The following is a 16,326-nucleotide window of genomic DNA, read 5'->3' as shown; positions in this document are numbered from 1 at the left end:
CACTTTGTCTGCATAGTATCTTGCATTACGAGACTTCAAATCTAAAACAAAAACCTGAGGCAGGAAATGAGAATTAAATATAAAATTTAATATGCAAATGTACAACAGCTGCATTACCATCTTACAGCTGAAATATAAACACTTTTTTTTTTTTTTACTTCTGCTCTTCAAGAGCAGAATACAATATTAAACTTAAATCATTTAATGAACTTTCAAAACATTCATAAAACACAGGCTCACATTCATCTTATTAGGTCATTAGCTGATCTGAAATCAGAATAACAGCGGACTTTGACCAAAAACTAAACATACACCACCTCACAACAAACTTAAATACATTTGTGTTTAAAAAAATAACTTAATTACAAAACAAATTGCTTTAAATTTATGTTAAAGTTACATGTGTCTAAAACACCAAAAGCTACTTTTCAATATAAGCTTCAATGTTTTCCATATTAGTTACGTTCACTTGGGGTCAGTGATGTCAGATCAGCTCTAGAAAAATGTGGCCAAAGAAGATGCAACACAAAAGATGGATAGACTCAAACAGGAGGAAGAATCAGTATCCCGATCGTAGACCGCTCCGAGAGTTACCGTAGTAACCACCGCCTCGGCCTGAGGAGGATCAGAGGTGATATCGGCAACGCACCGTGCATATATTTGAATGTACACATGCACTTTTGAGAAAATTTTAACTTACTTGTTTCAGCTGTGCCACTTGCAGTTGAGTTGAGGAAAAGTTCAATATAGCGATGCTCTGTGAGAAGAAAAAATATATAAATATATATTTAGCCTACAAATATAAAAGGTTACAGGTAAAATGATACTGTCAAAAAAGAACTGACGCATGTGGTTTTTGTCTTTGGACATTGCAGCAACTGCATCTTCATGTGAGCGAAACTCGACATCTGCCTCTCCAGTCGCTTTGCCATTGGGAGCCACGTCAATGTGAACCCTCAGAGGATTCAATGGTGCAAAAAACTAAAAATACAACAGAGCATGTGAGGCAAGACAAATGTTGCCTTTCCTAACTCCAAAAATTGATATATAGCTAAATATGTTAAAAGACGCCATGTTTGCTCCTTTGCATTTTTGGAATAAACTCTAGACATTTGTTCTTACCTTTGCTATATCTCCCTCTGTTGCACGGAAAGGCAGTCCCCTCATGTGGACAAAATGGCCACTGTGGAAGCCAGAGCCACCATCACCTTGACCATGGCCTCCCAGACCTAATGAGAAACAAAACAACTACTGTACACAAATCAAAACAAAAAAAAACATACTCAAATAAAGAGAGTAACTTACCTCTTCCACCTCTGTCTCCTCTGCCTCGATCGTCAAACATCCCATTGCCAAAACAATAATTATTGAATCCGTTGTAGTTGTCAAACCCTCCATAACCTAAGAAAAATAAAAGAGGCTTTGTTCTTAACTACATGCAAAGGTTTCATGTGAAGCAAGCCTTGAAAGGTCAAGATTTAAAAACACCACAAATCATACCTCCACCATAACCCCCACCACCTCTAATATTATCCATCAGGGCACCTCCCCGTCCAGGGCTTGGACCGAAGAAACCTCCCCTGGGCCCAGTCATCACTGGTCTATCATAGGGTCCAGGCCGTTGTCCTCCCAGACCCCTCCGAGGTACCTCATAGTAGGCTCGGATCTCATTACGGCTGCTTTTGAAGATCTCTATGTACCTGTAACACGAGGCATGGGCCATAGAGGGGGCATGGTCAACAGGAGCAATGATCCACTCCCTTTACATATATTGTACAAAAACATCAGAAAGATTGTAACCCAAAACATCTTTCCCTATGATTAATTATAATCAATCTTTCACTGTAATTAAATTAGTAGAGCAAATGGTAATTTAACCATCACTCACAAGGACTATAAAATAACATTGAAATACAAAAAATACCCCTTTCCTTACCACTAGCAACTTTATTTGTATTTGAAGTATTCTGTAATTGAATTAAACAAATAGTTTCAACATATTAAAATAAATTAACATAGCCCCCTTAAACTAGTTGCATTTATCAAGACGTTTTAACAGAAGCCCAAACAGTCCAGCCCGTCCCGATCCCGTCTGTCCCACCTGTGCCCTATTCTTTCCTTGTGTTTCCCCAGAGCCTTTTCTGCTATCTCCTTTGAGGCAAACTGCACGAAGGCTTCCCCTGTGCTCCTCCCCTGGTAGTCCACTGGCAGAGTAATCCCATTTGGCACGATTCTCAACCCTTCAACCCAAGCACACATAAATACATTGGTCGGTAGATAGTCTGGTAAAATTTAAAAGAAAAATCAAACCCACATATCACTGGTGACAACTACTACATGATAGATAATTAGTGATTTACTGAGAATGAGGTATAGCGTAATGATGAATGAAGTTGCATGAGTTTGAACTAAACACCCACAGCAAACACTATTTTGAGTATTTTGCCTTTTATGTGAGTGTCCCTAGTTTCTTTTTAATAGTAATGAACATTCACATTTAGTGAGGTGTTCAGTCTTCATTTTAACTAGTTTTATTTGCACTTTGATCACAGCATAGAGGGGCAAATATATTCATGCTGGAATACCTGAGAAGAACTGAACTATTTCCTCCTTGCTACATCCAAATGGAAGGCCTCGCAGTCGCAGCATACAACCGCTGCAGCTGTCATAGTCGGCAGGACCACAGCGCTTCAGCACCCAGTGCATCTCACTAAGATTTGACTTGAAAACTGAAATACACACAGAACAATGTTATTACATGAAATAAAAGACAATGACTTTAATATACTTGTGTGCATGATTTACCTTCTATGTACCTGTGCCCCATGTATTTTCTGTCTTTGGCAAGAGCATTTTTGAAGTCTTCTGCAGATTTTAGTTCAATAAATGCTTCTCCACTGGGACGACCTTCTTTGGAGTAAGTGAAACACACCCCATTGACTTGACCTACAATGTCACAATCTAATACAATTCAGAGGGGGGAAAAAACTTTAAACAAAGTCTTCAGATTCATTATTCTGTTGTACCCTTGTGTAAACACGCAGATAGTGTCACCTGAAAAGAAACTGGCCACTTCTTCTTGAGTGCAGGACCAAGGTAATCCTCTGATCCTCACCACGTACCCCTCCTCGTTTACAGACATCCTCCTACCACAGCAAAGACAGAAGCTCGTGTCAAAGAAGCCCAGTACACACCAGACCTGGGCAAACATTTCTGAACACAAATGAACGTGAGGTGCACTGACACAACAGCGTCACTTACTTCCTACTAGTTATTTGAAAACGCTCGCTACCTTCTGAAATCCAGAGGAAGCAGTCTCTGTATTCAGGCACGTCCACAATTACGAAACGAATACTCAGTGGGGTCTTTTTTAGGACTTGCATGCAAATTATACACTAATTTCTCTGAGTTGATGCATTAATTTCACACAAACTACCATTAGCATTACCAGCTAACATCTGAGGCTAACTGTAGGACAAGACAGCGGTCAAATGAACAGTCCAAACTACACAAGGGTTGAACAGTAACATAGCCAAAAAAGTATTGCATTTAATCATTAATAAAGAGCACGATAAAATATAATAACGACATCGGTTACATAGTAAGTTATTTACAGACAATCGACTTACTACCGGTCTCCTCCGATCACCTCCTGCAGAGCGATAAGAAACCAGGGCTGGTATCGCGAGATTTAGAGTGCATGTTATTATATTTTTTACAAAAATCATTGAGCTGTAATAAAACCAACAATAATTTTAGTTTACCTGTAAGACAACATAAAGAAAATGCACAATGACGATGGTGGGTTACACAAACTTTTATCTATTCTTGATAACAAAACATATGTGAACTGTACATAATAACATATGTGTTAGAAAATAACACTATAATGCCAATTTTCTCACGGCAATCCAGCAATAAAAATGCTAAACCACTGCATAAACAGCTGGACTCATAACCATACAAATGAATGTCTGTCAGACTCATTGGGTTAGCGCAGTTCTGGTGCGTTCAAAGTCCATTGAAAACTGTGACACTTTGCTTGTGTCACTCACTCACTCACCATTGTTAAGACAACAGGCAACAACAATCCATCGTCAGGCCACCACAGGTTTGATTCATTACCAAAATGGAGATTCCAGTTTATACATTGGATGCTTTCACCAGCATACCCTTTAAGGGCAACCCTGCAGCAGTCTGTCCTCTACAACATGTGAGTACATTTCTTACAAAAGATTTGGACAGCTTTTCCCCCAGCACTGTTTAACCTGGGCTTAGTGCAACGTGTTTTTATCCAAATTGTAAATATTATCACAGGAGCTGAGTGATGAAATGTACCAGAAGATCTCAGCAGAAATGAACTTGTCAGAAACAGCTTTTATTATCAAACTGAATCCATCTGATAACTTCACTACAGGTGAGTCAGTCAACGTATTTATAGGCTTTTTATATCCATAATGTGGTCCAACTATGTTCCTGCATAACTTAACTGAATAGAATTACTTATCAGATAGCCTACATATGTGTGCTACTCGGGATTTACTACTTAGTCTATTTAGTTTGGATTCTTGTGGGGCAGTTGAATGTCTCTAAGGTCATTCATAGACACTATTTGCACAAACTAAACTCCTGTCCTCAGCATTCTGAATCCTCACTCTAAACAATGTGAAACATATAGAGCTAAGACTTGCATTGTTGGAAAGTGGGAGAACAATGCAATGAACCCATTTTAAAGCCACCATTTTCTACTTTTTGTTTCACAAACACACAGAGAGCATTCTGTCAGACTGCACACCATGAGATTACTGAAAAATATATGATAGGGGAAAAAAAAGTTTTACACAACAATAACACAGTTTTTTAATAGGGTCAAGGTTTCGTCTACGATGGTTCACACCAACCACTGAAGTGAATTTATGTGGACACGCCACTCTGGCCACTGCAAGAGTATTGTTCCAGTATGAAAGTAAGTTTCAACATGTGTACAAAATATAATTAATGACAATGAAGCTGAGAACCCCACTAACTTTCATAGAAAACGTAAACAACAAACTGGTGTTTGAGACCAGAAGCGGAGAGCTGTGGGTTACCCGCTATGGGGACAATTGTGTCATGGATTTTCCTCTCAACCCCGCAAGCCCTGCAGTAAGTTTATTCACACAAAGCCTGAGGCAATAACTCAAAATTTACTCAAATGCAACATTTTGTTTTTTAGGATCCAAATGAGTTCAGAGACATAATTAAAGTATGTGGTATAAATATCTAAAATTAATGAATTTTGTGAAATATTTGTTGTACATTTGTTATCATTATGTGTATTTAACAGGCAGCTGTAGGAAGCCTCCCAGTACAGGAGGTATACTTGAGTGCAAAGACAAAGAAACTCCTGATTCGACTGGCGGACAAATGTGATAGGTAACTACATTTCATTTGATGTGAGTATTTTAATGTCAAATGTATCATGTTAATAGCAAACTAATGCTTGTGATTGCACTGACATAGATCAGAGTTATGCAACATAAAGATTGATCCCATTGCTCTGCAAAGAAGTGACACAACTGGAAAAGTCAAAGGCGTCATTGTTACAATAATAGGTAAGCCTTACACAGAAGAACAGTCTACCAATACAGATATGATCATCTCATGTTCGACAACAGGATCTCCAAATGAACAACCAGGATATGATTTCTACTCCAGATATTTTGCTCCATGGTTTGGAATCACAGAGGATCCCGTCACTGGTAAAGTCAAAGTACCAGCTAAATATGTGTATATAAACTGCCCCACCTGTAACACTGTTTGTTTTGGCAGGTTCGGCCCACACAGTCTTGGGGAGCTATTGGGCTGAGAAACTAGGAAAACACAAATTACTCGGTAATAAAAACTAACAACAACTTTTTTTACATATTTTCCAGTTATATTATAAGAGTGGTACTTTTTTATTTGATTATAGCTTACCAGTGTTCTAGCAGAGGTGGAGAAATGGAGCTAGAAGTGAGAGACGATGGAAGAATCAACATATCTGGGACTACTGTTACTATAATGCGGGGAACAATCACTATATAATGAAAAGAGATGAACAAATTTGGATCTATTAAAAATGTACTACAGTAAAATATTCTCATAATTGTGAATGTGCAGAGTGCTGACAGAGGTAAAAATTACACTTGAGGCTTACATTATTTATTCAAATTTAAAATGTTAATTAAAATGTACAGTGCAAATCAACAAATTGTTTAGTAAACATTAAAAGAATGAATAAATCCATGAATGGGCATCAACCTCACCAGTCTTATTGGGTCCAAATATGTTATGAAACAAAACATGACCCTTAGTTTGTGCGCTTTCAAAAGGTGTACAAAAGGTGCTACAACTTATCTTTTATCTAAAATTATGAGGCTTTTCTGGTATTAAAATTTACAAAATCTACTAAAATAACACATGTTAAAACAGAAATGTGAGCTTATGAAATTATATGGAGGCATCAATTAAGTACCTTCAAGATAACTTAAGATAATTCACATCTTTTGGAATAATGAAGTAGCTGCCATATTGATGGTCATCATGGTCATCATAATTTTTCACAGTAAAAATCTGGGAAGGGTTTTGTGGGCAGCAGGAGGGAGCTTTATCATGTAAAATGCTGGTTAAGGAAAACCTCTGTCATTGGAATCAGCGATTGAATCAAAAGGAGACATGTTATAATTGTTTTCCCTCAGATTTTATATCTAAATAATTCATGCATGTTTGAGTAATCTAGTATTACCCTGACATTCTTGCCATTTCAGTCAGTGTTAACCAAAAATTAGCACAATTCTTTATAAAGATAATAGACTTTGACAGGTAAATTTTCAAAATGTTCAATGTAGTAAATTTTCATTCATTAAACTATGTAAACAAATATGTTTTACTCAAGTTAATTTTTATGTGACACTTTTACTCAATTCATTTTTTGCTTCTGTGTCTGTAGTTTTAAAAGCTGCATTGTCAAACTTTTCTGGAGGAGGGTCCGTGGTCCATGTCCATGTGTGTTTCTATAGACGTCACTGCTCTGCTTGGAATATACCACAGTATGACATTAAACAGCACTACCTTACATTTACTCAATTACAGGTGGTTTTATAGCTCAAAAATACTTAAAATAACAGGCATTCTGACTGAGCGGAGTTGCCTCTACACAAATCTGACCTATAACTTGGTCTGGTTTGCTTTCCATGAAGATAGAAAAGTTTAATACCATACTGTGAAACATTTCAGACAAAGTAATAACATCTCCACAGAGGAAAGCATTTGACAGACCGTCCGCCAGAAAAGTTACAGTTAAACAAAATTCAGTACCACCAGTTCAGCAGTTTACTATGACCAAAATATAAAACAATGATCTACAGCGCCACTTGTCTTTCTAAAAAAAGAGGATATCATGTTCTCTTGATGGAGATGTCTGAGCAGTTTCTCCACAGGTTCGTACCTTCGCAGTGTAGAGGCAGAGCCCACCATCAGCAGCTTGTGTTTGGCTCTGGTGATGGCCACATTTAAGCGACGCCAGTCCTTCAGCAGTTCACCTAACTAAGAAGAAAAACCAAGAGTTTTATTATGTTTCAGAATATTTACACTGAAAATAGCAACTAGGCCTGTCATGATAACTAACTTTGAAGTATGATATATTGCTGAAGTAAATATACAATAAACAGTAAGTTTAACTACTAAGTTTCTGTTTTCAGAACAAAAAATATCCTAAATATAAAATATTGCTAAAAAAAAAAAATCATGAGCTGCAATCAATAAATGGCAGAATGAAACACTTAGTAAATAGTCTGCATGTGTAATGAGTCATATAAATGATGTATGCAACCTTTTGTCTTAAATCTTATCATATATGTCAAAGAAATAACCAAAAATGTCTGAGTAGTGCAAAGTCAATATACACATGATACATTTTCGCGACAGGCCTAATTAATACCAACTTACATTTCCCTCCTCTGTAGTGCTCCTCACAAAAGAGAGCACAATTACACTCTTGTCTCGTCCTTGGTACTTGTCCACTGTATTAACTTCAACACCAATAAATGTGGATGACTGAAGCAAACCAGAGATTGATTTCAACTGCTGCCGATACGGGGCAATAACGCCGATGTCACTTGGTTTACACCCAGCCTGTGTAAAAGTGTAAATAACAAATATTTAAAGCTAAAAAGTGAAATGAAATATTAATAAATCTTGTGAATACCTTTATAAGTAGTGACAGTAGTAAATGCACAACTTCTGCCTCAGTTTGATTGCTTACACCGCCCTGCTCCACTGACTCCAAAGCTGGTACCTTGAAGAAAGACAAATAATTACTTATGTATGTGTATTAATCAATTCAAATTTTAATTTCAACCAACCACTGAACAGTCCAGGAAGCAAACAGTGTTGTCTGGTAGTAGTGCGTCTTGTATCCATGTCAGGTCATGTTGAGGGTGGCTCTTTGAGTGGGAACTGAGCTCTGATTGGACAGAGGGCAGGAAAGGCAATGTGACCTGGGCACAGGCGGTACGCTCCGAGCCACACTCCAGACGGCCTTCATACATGAGTGAATTACTGAGAGACATAATCTGCCTGAGGGGGTACAATATGTTATTTAAAATAGATTATTTTCCACTGGATTATACTACAGCGGTCCATTGATCCTGTCTGTACCTGTTCATTCTGTATTGTACATTTAGTTGGACCACTGCTTCACTGTTGCGCTCCAATCGTTTGAAGAGGCTTTCGTCCATACCTAAAGACCTATTGAAAAGCATTTATTTTCTTCTAATCAAGTCTCATCTGATCAGTGTTCATTTGCAGAAGAATGAAATATTTATAGACATACAGATAATTTAAATATAAAATTGTGTGTACCTAGCTTCATGGTTTTGCACTATTGGTGGCAGTTGTTGATGATCACCCACAAGGACAAATCTTTTTGCATAGAAAAGTGGCCCGAGGCAGACTGGCTGGCTGATTTGTGATGCTTCATCTACTATGCAAAAATCAAATTTGCGCCGGGAAAAAATTGGGTGTTTTATCCCCATACATGTTGTTGCCACAACCATCTTTAAAAAATAAATAAATAAATAAAAAAAATTTTAAAAAAAAATTAAAAAGAACAATTCAGTGTCACTGTGAGCAATAGTTTAAAAGTTAAAGAAGCAAATCTGACCTCCTTATTGTAAAGTTCTTCCAAGTCTGACAGCGTTTGAACTCCCTTTTTTCTTGCACTTTCTTCAGTGTACGGTAGAATGTCTGGATGAACCTGAAGCACAGATAGAACATTTTAAATTAAACTTGTGCATTGCAAACTCATATATGTCAAACCATACCTTTTGCCCTTGGCCCAGACGCAGAAATCCAATCCGAAAACGCTTCAGTTTCAGGAGGATGTTGTCAACAGCTGAGTGGGTGTAGCTGGTCAACAGGACACTGAACCCACATGCATGTAGTATGCGAACCTAAGATTTGTTTCATGAAATGACAGAATGATTTCCAAATAATACTGTAAAACAAGAGAACTCAAAAATATAGAATATACCCTAAATTACCAAAGTGCAAATGGTGGTGGTTTTGCCTGTGCCTGGCATCCCAACAATTAAAGTGTAATCTTTAGATAGAAGAACCTTCTTCATTGCCTGTTTTTGAGGTTTGTTGAGACCTGTAATTAATCAATTAAATAATGAATCCACAATGATAAAAAAGCCTTTTAAAATTTTCAAGTCTGACCTTTGAGAATATTTGCCACTGTGTCTTTGGCCTCTCTTGGCAGAACTGAGCTCAGGTTAGAGATGAACTCAGGTGCCCGAAAGTCAATAATCAGTTCTCTCAAACGATCACTAAAAAATAAACATATCCAAAAGTGTTTTATGCACTTGATATGGAGGTCCAGTACAACTACTTCATAATTCATTCCCCTGCACTAAAACTAGCTCACAGACCATTTACCTGTCAGGAGCGTTCTCCATGAGCCTGGACAGATTTGTGAGGTGAGTGCTCAAACCCACCACTCCTTCGTCACCGTCCATTCGAAACAAGACACTCTTAAACTTTGACACATCCCTGAAACACAAAACAGCAGCAGCACAGATAAATGTAAATGCACTACATATTTTGGCTGGACAACATGAGCTAACATTGCATATTTCCATTTATACTCACCTGTCCAGTGTACAGCTGACAAATGCACTGCTGACCTCACACACGTATCCTGTGGCTAAACCAACAAAGCGTCCTTCTTGGTCACTAAGAACTATTCGATCTCCAGAATCCAGACTACCCCCTGACCCCTGAGAGCTCCTCCTCCTGAAGTGATGCAGGTAAACACCATCAGCCTGGGTCACCACTGCACCACTGAGCTGTAGGTTTCCAATGCAACTGCCATTCTTTTCACTGTGAGAAAGCACACATCAGTTACATAGAATCAGCATTTTTGTACTCAAGTCATATTTTCCAACTTTGTTTATTGAATATTTGTAACACAACTAGATGCAATAATTAAGATATTGTGATATTATGAAGACAGTGGGTACATTTAAATGGTCAGTAAAAATCTAGAATAATCAGACAACCCAATATTAGATGTTTTGTGTCTGTAAACAGTGAACATACCAATAATCAGATCAAAAACATCAGCCGACACAGGTCAGTTAATTGGTGGAATAAATCTAAATCTTTAATATGTTCTCACTTATGTCTTTGCCAGTTTGGTTCTCTTTTTTTTTTTAAAAACAAACACATTTTACTTGGCATCATGTGAGGTGTGACAAAAAACAAAAATCAGATTGCTTACATCTGATCTGATGTAACTGTTGACATGAAGTTTCAATAATTTGATAACACCAGAAATTAGATAATTATCAGCTTTTGGTACCCAGATAAATATGGGCAGTTACAATGGACACAGCTGATTGTACTTAAGTTTTTTTAAAGATGTTTTTCCCTTTTATCCCGTCTTTTTTACTTTATTTTACCATGTCTCGATTAGTGCCTGTTACTGTTCGTTACAGTTATATACTTTTAAGTTAATGAAGTTTTGCAGATTCTGATAATATTGAATAATGCCAGTGTGTAACGTGTAACTCACCCTTCCTCAGGCGATAGCAGCCACACATTTTTTCGTCCATTTTTAGACTCCATTGTTTTCGCCTCAAGACAACAGAGCAGGAGCCAGTGGGCAAAGTATTTCAAGTGTGAGACAGTTATGTGACCAGTCTCTTGATCCAAAAAGTCACGAATGACGCTCTCTGGTAAATGCTCAGGATTACCATCTAGGGCTCTGAAATTAGACAAAGTAGGTTGAGATTGAAAAAATGTTTACTTCCAGAAATAAATGTAGTGTTAATTACGCACCTCTCATATAAAGCACAGTTTCTCCTCTGAGGACAGTACTGGCAGGTTTGTCTGTTTGATACAATATCAGGGAGTCTACTCAAATAACTTTTATCATCCTTTTTCTCAAGACTGTTATTAATGAAATGAACCAATGTATTTCTTAGCTTCACCAGCTCTGCAAAAATCCAAATTTAAAACAATAAATAAATAAATGGATAAAATCGTATGTATAGAAAATATTTATCCAACTGTATGTAAAATGTATAAAATATCATATTTTGCCATTGATAAATAAGTATACCTCTACGATCCATGTGTCCAGCTACAACAGGATGCAAGTTACCAGTTTTTAGGTAAAGTAAGAAGCCAGTGTCAGTACTGTATCTCTCAGAGCTCATCAAAGTGTAAAGAATCACCTAAAACAAATCACCATTAAACACATGGAAGGAGAAATACTTTTTCATTACTGATTAAACATTTGATATTTAACAAACCTGACTGCGGTGCTCTATAGAGTTAGACTCTTTGCCAGTTTTAAGTTCAAGGGGAACGGTTTTAATTTCTGACATTTGGTGGCTTGCATTTCGTGGTCTTTGTATAGATACTTGTGCTGTCACGTCAATTTTTCCCTTTAAGCCAAATCTTGGTGACCACACATTTTCTTCTATATCTGCAAGTTCATTAATGGTGACAGCTGTGTCCTTTGCTCTGCCATTGTTGGAGCTGAAATTTGATAATATTAAACAGAAATGAAAAAAACACAATCTATTACAACAGTAATTGTCTATGAACCTACTTTTTGTGATTTGTGATTTTTGGTTTGTGCACATCAAGGTAATCTCTTGCCCACAGCTCAAGTGAGGGCAAGTAATCATGTAGCTCCTGCTTCATCTCTTCTTGTGTTACTCCCAAACTGTACCTGCAAAATATAGGGGAATTTTAATGTAGTTTTAGTATAGTAAGTAAATCAAATTTAGATGTCCATTTTAGCAATACCTACATGTCAGCCAAATAGCGAGGACTATGCAGGGCCTGATCTCCCAGTTTAAAAAGGTTCTCTGAGGAAAAGTCTTTGGCCATGGCTGCCTTTTGGAAGACTTCATGGACCATAGTGCCATTCAGCATCTGCTTTGAACCACCATCAAATGTCTGACAGAATAAAAATAAATTTGTAAACCATACTGGAAGCAATTTGAAGAATGGGTGAAGAGTGGGGAGAGACATTCAGTGTGAATTGTCATAGAATTGGTTTCACGTTAAGCAGGGAACAGAGTATAGCATGTGAGCAGAGAACAAATACCTAGACAACAGTGCAACAAATAACAATTTTACCTTGAACATGTCACCTAGCACTGCTCTTCTCATACATCTAATGCCACTTGCAATACTTGTTCCTGAGATCAAAGTGTCTGGGTGCAACACTAAAAAGCCTCGCTCCCGTTCTACTATCCAAGATCCATTTTGACAGCAGCCCTCAAGGTGTATCACATCACCACACAAAACAGGTGACATCTCCCTGAAATAAAGAAACACAACAGAAAGAACAGAAAGTATGGCTGAGCATTTTTCTTAATTTTTACGAATAGCCACTTGCAATTTTTCTGACAATAGCATTCACAATTAGATTCCCAATTACATTTGGCAAAATTGAGTTATTGTTATATTGTTGTGCCTGTTTCCTCTTCATTTGTGCTGACATTGTGCAGTTTTTTGTTGACCTAAGGTGGAATAATGTTTTCACAATTGCTTAACAAAGTGCCATTACTCAACACCAAAGACGTGATTGTTGTCGATTGAAAGGACCTTGAGTTAGAAGATTCAAATGACAAACTTGCAGCGTCAAACCCAGAGTGAGTTATAAAGGCCTCTGCTCCCCATCTGAAAGTATTACTTCATCAAATTCTAGGATATGAACGCAGCCTATTAGCCAATTACGACTTTAATTCATTTTCTACATAGCTTGACTGAACATCATTACCACCCATCTTTCAGCAGACACGTCTCGGTTGGTTGTAGTGATTTATGGCTTGAGATTGTCAGAGTCTTTGAACCAGGACTTTCTTCAACATCTAAAACCCAATAGCGGTTATTTGGTCCTGAGGAGAGAAAGACATGGTCTGGAACTTTCCTGCAAAATCAGAAAACATCAGTAAAAGTGTGTAAAACGAAGAGTAAATATTTATATAGTACCTCAGTTTTTTGGGTTTATTTTCATTTTCCTCCATCTCCTCAGTAAACCAGTCATCATCCAGCAAGTCATCCTGTAAATTTGGATCCAAAGTTGCTGCGTTTAATGTGGTAAAAAAAAACAACTAAAATTATTATTATTGTTTTACATATACAGGAGAGAAACATATTTCAAAAAATGACATACATTGGTTATCAAAAATATATACGTGACCACTACCTGCTGTTGTCGTCGTTGGCTGGTTTTCTTGTTTCTCTCCATAAAATTTTTTCATTCCATCCTTGACTTCCCTATCTGTTAAATCTGTTATAACTGTATAGCATTCATCTTTGTTACTATGATCTGACTGTTTGGGAACTTCAGCAACTTCAAATTTATGTGAGGTGTTTTTAGACTTTAAAACCTCATCTTTCGAGTTTGTGTCTCTGTGAGTTAATGCAATTTTTGTTCTCTTTGCTTGTTGTGAATTTTCAGGAGGGCTAAACAGTCTTTTCAATGATCCAGTTCCTCTTCTCTCTCCATTTTGTTTTTCCTTTGCAAGCTGAGAAGTCTTTGAACTTAGGGCTACGACAGAGAGGAGACATTGGTCCGGTATTTTCTAAACTAACCAATCCTTTTCTTGGACTAGGATTTAGTTCACTTTTGTTTTGACTTGTTGGTGTCTCGGGAATAGAAATAACAAAATCAGGTGAAGATGGAAGGTCATTCTCCAAATCCCAAATTTTCCTTTTAGTTGGTGATTTTAGCAAAGCTTTAATTGTAGAGATTCCAGCTACTCCAGCTTTAAAGGGCTTAGTTGCCACATCCTGTACAAAACACAAATTACTATGTACTTTATCAACAGAACAATATCATCATTACCAATATGTATGGATAAAAATCACTACTATACCTTTTTAGGCGCACTAAAGAAGGACGAAATGTTTCTCACACCTCCTTGCACAACCTATTGCGAAATGGTAGGGTTATAAAACAGGACAGTATAAAAAATATGACTATCAATAATTAAACAATCACAGGGTGGTGCTAGTTTTGGTATTCAGCCAAATAATCGTTTTGTCCACTCCTTGCCTTAAATTCAGATTATGGTCATACTACAATTTAATAAGGAATATTTTCTACACAGCATAATTTTGTACAGTAGTCTATACATTGTTCAATTTTGTATATATTTGTTCAGTAACGTCTAAACTGTCACTACCACTACAACTTACAAGTTTTATATGTTTGCATTAGTTTAATTAAGCATGCATAGGGGATTCTTAATTTGCCTTTAAGGGATAAATAGTTATTTGATTGACTGAATAGGGATGACAACGTGGATTGTTTAACAGATCTGCTGGTTTTAATGACTGCTACGTTATATTCGACCACATAATAAAGTAAATTCATAGATCTTACCTTAGTTTTCTTGAGTTTGCTCATGATGAAATGCAGTGTGCACACGACTCTTTCAGATCCAATACACTATGCTCTTATGAAAGCGTTGCGAGTAAATAAAAAGAAAAGAAAAACCGTGCATCGCGCTCATCTAATCCACGTGTGTGAGAAGTCGCAGGTATGAACTTCTCCGTATCTTTGAATGTCATGTCTTTCTTTCGTTGCATCGGATTTGGAGCGCTTTTTTGTCATTTCGCGCAACGGAAATGTCCTTTAGGGGTTTCCGGTAGATAGTGGCGCCATCTGGTGGAGAAAATGTGTACTCCTATTGGCAGACCAGCAGAGGGCAGTAACAGTATTTCTCCCGTCTACTCAAAACATTTTGCAATTTTATTTTATTCTATTTCCAGAAGTATCGAGTGTAAGCCATAAATAATACCCAATAAATAGCAGCCTATATACAAGTACTGTATCTTTTATATCAAATACATTTTCTTCTCCCATTCCTTTATGTAAAAAAAAAAAATTCTTTACCCTTTTTTCTTTCCTCTCTGTTTAAATCACTATGTTTACATCATTACTGCAAGTCAGCAGTCCCCTTTTATAGCACAGTGGCAACAAAAGGGTGACTGATGAGCATCTTAGACGTATGAAAAAGGCAAAAGGCTCATTAGACCACAGCTAGGCCTAGATATATCTGCTCTAGGTCTATCTTATCTTAGGTTGAGAATTGCCTCACTTGGGCCTGTTTTTTAGGCCACTGAATGAAATTAGCCTAGTTTTCTTTTCTTTTTTTTTTTATTCTTTTGTGGTTTATTTATTGAAGACAACTTTATCGATTCAAGAAAATAGTTTGTGTGATGAGATTTAACAGCAATATAGATTATGTAAAAAGGTATTTTTCTAATAAAAATGAAATGTTTAAAAATATATATATAGTATAGTATAACAGAGAAAATTATATGCCACTAAGAACATCAAACACATCTGTATTTAGACAGCTTCAAGGGTAATTCTATAAAATAATTCTGACCTGTCCTCCAGCTCAGTTATAGACTATAGGCTGGGCTGTTATGACATAAAGTGAACACAACACAGTGAGACAAGCCACATGCCAAAGGGGGGCACACAAAAGAACAATGACCAGGCATTTGACAGAGGCACAACAACGCACATCAGCAAATCTGATCTTCCATATGTAACACATACATAAATGAAAATATTATGATGAAAACATGAGATTCAATATAGTTAATTAAATACAGCCTAAATAATTCTCTATATAAGCCTATATGCAAATTCAACACAAAACAAAACAAAACAAAACAAAAAAACAGCCAAGCAACATATTTTGTAAGTTGTTGCTGTTTCATGGTTTATTCATTCTATCATTCTCAATTTGGCACATACTG

The 16,326-nt window shown here is 37.0% G+C and overlaps 3 protein-coding genes across 6 annotated transcripts; 1 reads left to right on the top strand and 2 right to left on the bottom strand.

Moving 5' to 3' along the window:
* Positions 1 to 67: 67 nt before the first annotated feature.
* On the bottom strand, positions 68 to 3,770 carry hnrnph3 (heterogeneous nuclear ribonucleoprotein H3 (2H9)). Of its 3 annotated transcripts, none has more exons than XM_020941432.2 (11): positions 3,630 to 3,770; positions 3,055 to 3,146; positions 2,806 to 2,961; positions 2,586 to 2,729; positions 2,102 to 2,240; positions 1,501 to 1,700; positions 1,306 to 1,401; positions 1,123 to 1,229; positions 846 to 981; positions 701 to 757; positions 68 to 615 (listed from the first exon to the last, which is right to left on the bottom strand). In XM_020941432.2, the coding sequence occupies exons 2-11, from the start codon at positions 3,140 to 3,142 to the stop codon at positions 560 to 562; spliced, it is 1,179 nt and encodes a 392-aa protein (XP_020797091.1). In that variant the 5' UTR covers positions 3,143 to 3,146; positions 3,630 to 3,770; the 3' UTR covers positions 68 to 559. The 3 variants fall into 3 exon arrangements, with proteins under 3 accessions (XP_020797091.1, XP_055010507.1, XP_055010506.1); XM_055154532.1 differs by lacking the exon at positions 3,630 to 3,770 and adding an exon at positions 3,293 to 3,311; XM_055154531.1 differs by lacking the exon at positions 3,630 to 3,770 and adding an exon at positions 3,262 to 3,280.
* Positions 3,771 to 4,023: 253 nt separating this feature from the next.
* Positions 4,024 to 6,116, top strand: LOC110175291 (phenazine biosynthesis-like domain-containing protein 1). Of its 2 annotated transcripts, none has more exons than XM_055154533.1 (10): positions 4,024 to 4,213; positions 4,318 to 4,417; positions 4,868 to 4,966; positions 5,036 to 5,145; positions 5,216 to 5,245; positions 5,327 to 5,415; positions 5,503 to 5,594; positions 5,698 to 5,741; positions 5,812 to 5,874; positions 5,954 to 6,116. In XM_055154533.1, the coding sequence occupies exons 1-9, from the start codon at positions 4,130 to 4,132 to the stop codon at positions 5,854 to 5,856; spliced, it is 693 nt and encodes a 230-aa protein (XP_055010508.1). In that variant the 5' UTR covers positions 4,024 to 4,129; the 3' UTR covers positions 5,857 to 5,874; positions 5,954 to 6,116. The 2 variants fall into 2 exon arrangements, with proteins under 2 accessions (XP_055010508.1, XP_020797101.1); XM_020941442.2 differs by having other exon boundaries at positions 4,026 to 4,213; positions 5,658 to 5,741.
* Positions 6,117 to 6,167: 51 nt separating this feature from the next.
* dna2 (DNA replication helicase/nuclease 2) lies at positions 6,168 to 15,185 on the bottom strand. The gene is given in 26 exon segments (XM_020941575.2): positions 6,168 to 6,635; positions 7,420 to 7,566; positions 7,969 to 8,154; positions 8,228 to 8,317; positions 8,385 to 8,598; positions 8,680 to 8,769; positions 8,884 to 9,077; positions 9,185 to 9,277; positions 9,345 to 9,473; positions 9,564 to 9,673; positions 9,742 to 9,851; positions 9,961 to 10,074; positions 10,174 to 10,404; positions 11,099 to 11,290; positions 11,365 to 11,521; positions 11,648 to 11,762; positions 11,841 to 12,069; positions 12,143 to 12,265; positions 12,347 to 12,495; positions 12,679 to 12,862; positions 13,325 to 13,474; positions 13,537 to 13,630; positions 13,754 to 14,093; positions 14,095 to 14,340; positions 14,427 to 14,480; positions 14,936 to 15,185. Coding segments are annotated over 26 exon segments (3,819 nt in total). The 5' UTR covers positions 14,960 to 15,185; the 3' UTR covers positions 6,168 to 6,581.
* Positions 15,186 to 16,326: the final 1,141 nt, after the last annotated feature.

This window comes from Boleophthalmus pectinirostris, unplaced genomic scaffold (assembly GCF_026225935.1).
Source record: "Boleophthalmus pectinirostris isolate CB_2022bp ecotype Guang Dong unplaced genomic scaffold, ASM2622593v1 HiC_scaffold_19, whole genome shotgun sequence".
NCBI lineage: Eukaryota > Metazoa > Chordata > Actinopteri > Gobiiformes > Gobiidae > Boleophthalmus > Boleophthalmus pectinirostris.
This window is presented reverse-complemented; position numbering and strand designations above follow the sequence as displayed.

What these genes read in the sequence shown, in the direction of transcription:
- hnrnph3 (XM_020941432.2), bottom strand. Translation starts at nt 3,142, where the DNA reads ATGTCTGTAAACGAGGAGGGGTACGTGGTGAGGATCAGAGGATTACCT. An exon ending in AGGAGACAGAGGTGGAAGAG is followed by an intron (nt 1,230 to 1,305) that starts GTAAGTTACTCT and finishes GTTTCTCATTAG; the next exon opens with GTCTGGGAGGCCATGGTCAA. An exon ending in AAGTGGCACAGCTGAAACAA is followed by an intron (nt 616 to 700) that starts GTAAGTTAAAAT and finishes GATCCTCCTCAG; the next exon opens with GCCGAGGCGGTGGTTACTAC.
- LOC110175291 (XM_020941442.2), top strand. Translation starts at nt 4,130, where the DNA reads ATGGAGATTCCAGTTTATACATTGGATGCTTTCACCAGCATACCCTTT. An exon ending in ATCTGATAACTTCACTACAG is followed by an intron (nt 4,418 to 4,867) that starts GTGAGTCAGTCA and finishes GTTTTTTAATAG; the next exon opens with GGTCAAGGTTTCGTCTACGA. An exon ending in AGTATTGTTCCAGTATGAAA is followed by an intron (nt 4,967 to 5,035) that starts GTAAGTTTCAAC and finishes TAACTTTCATAG; the next exon opens with AAAACGTAAACAACAAACTG.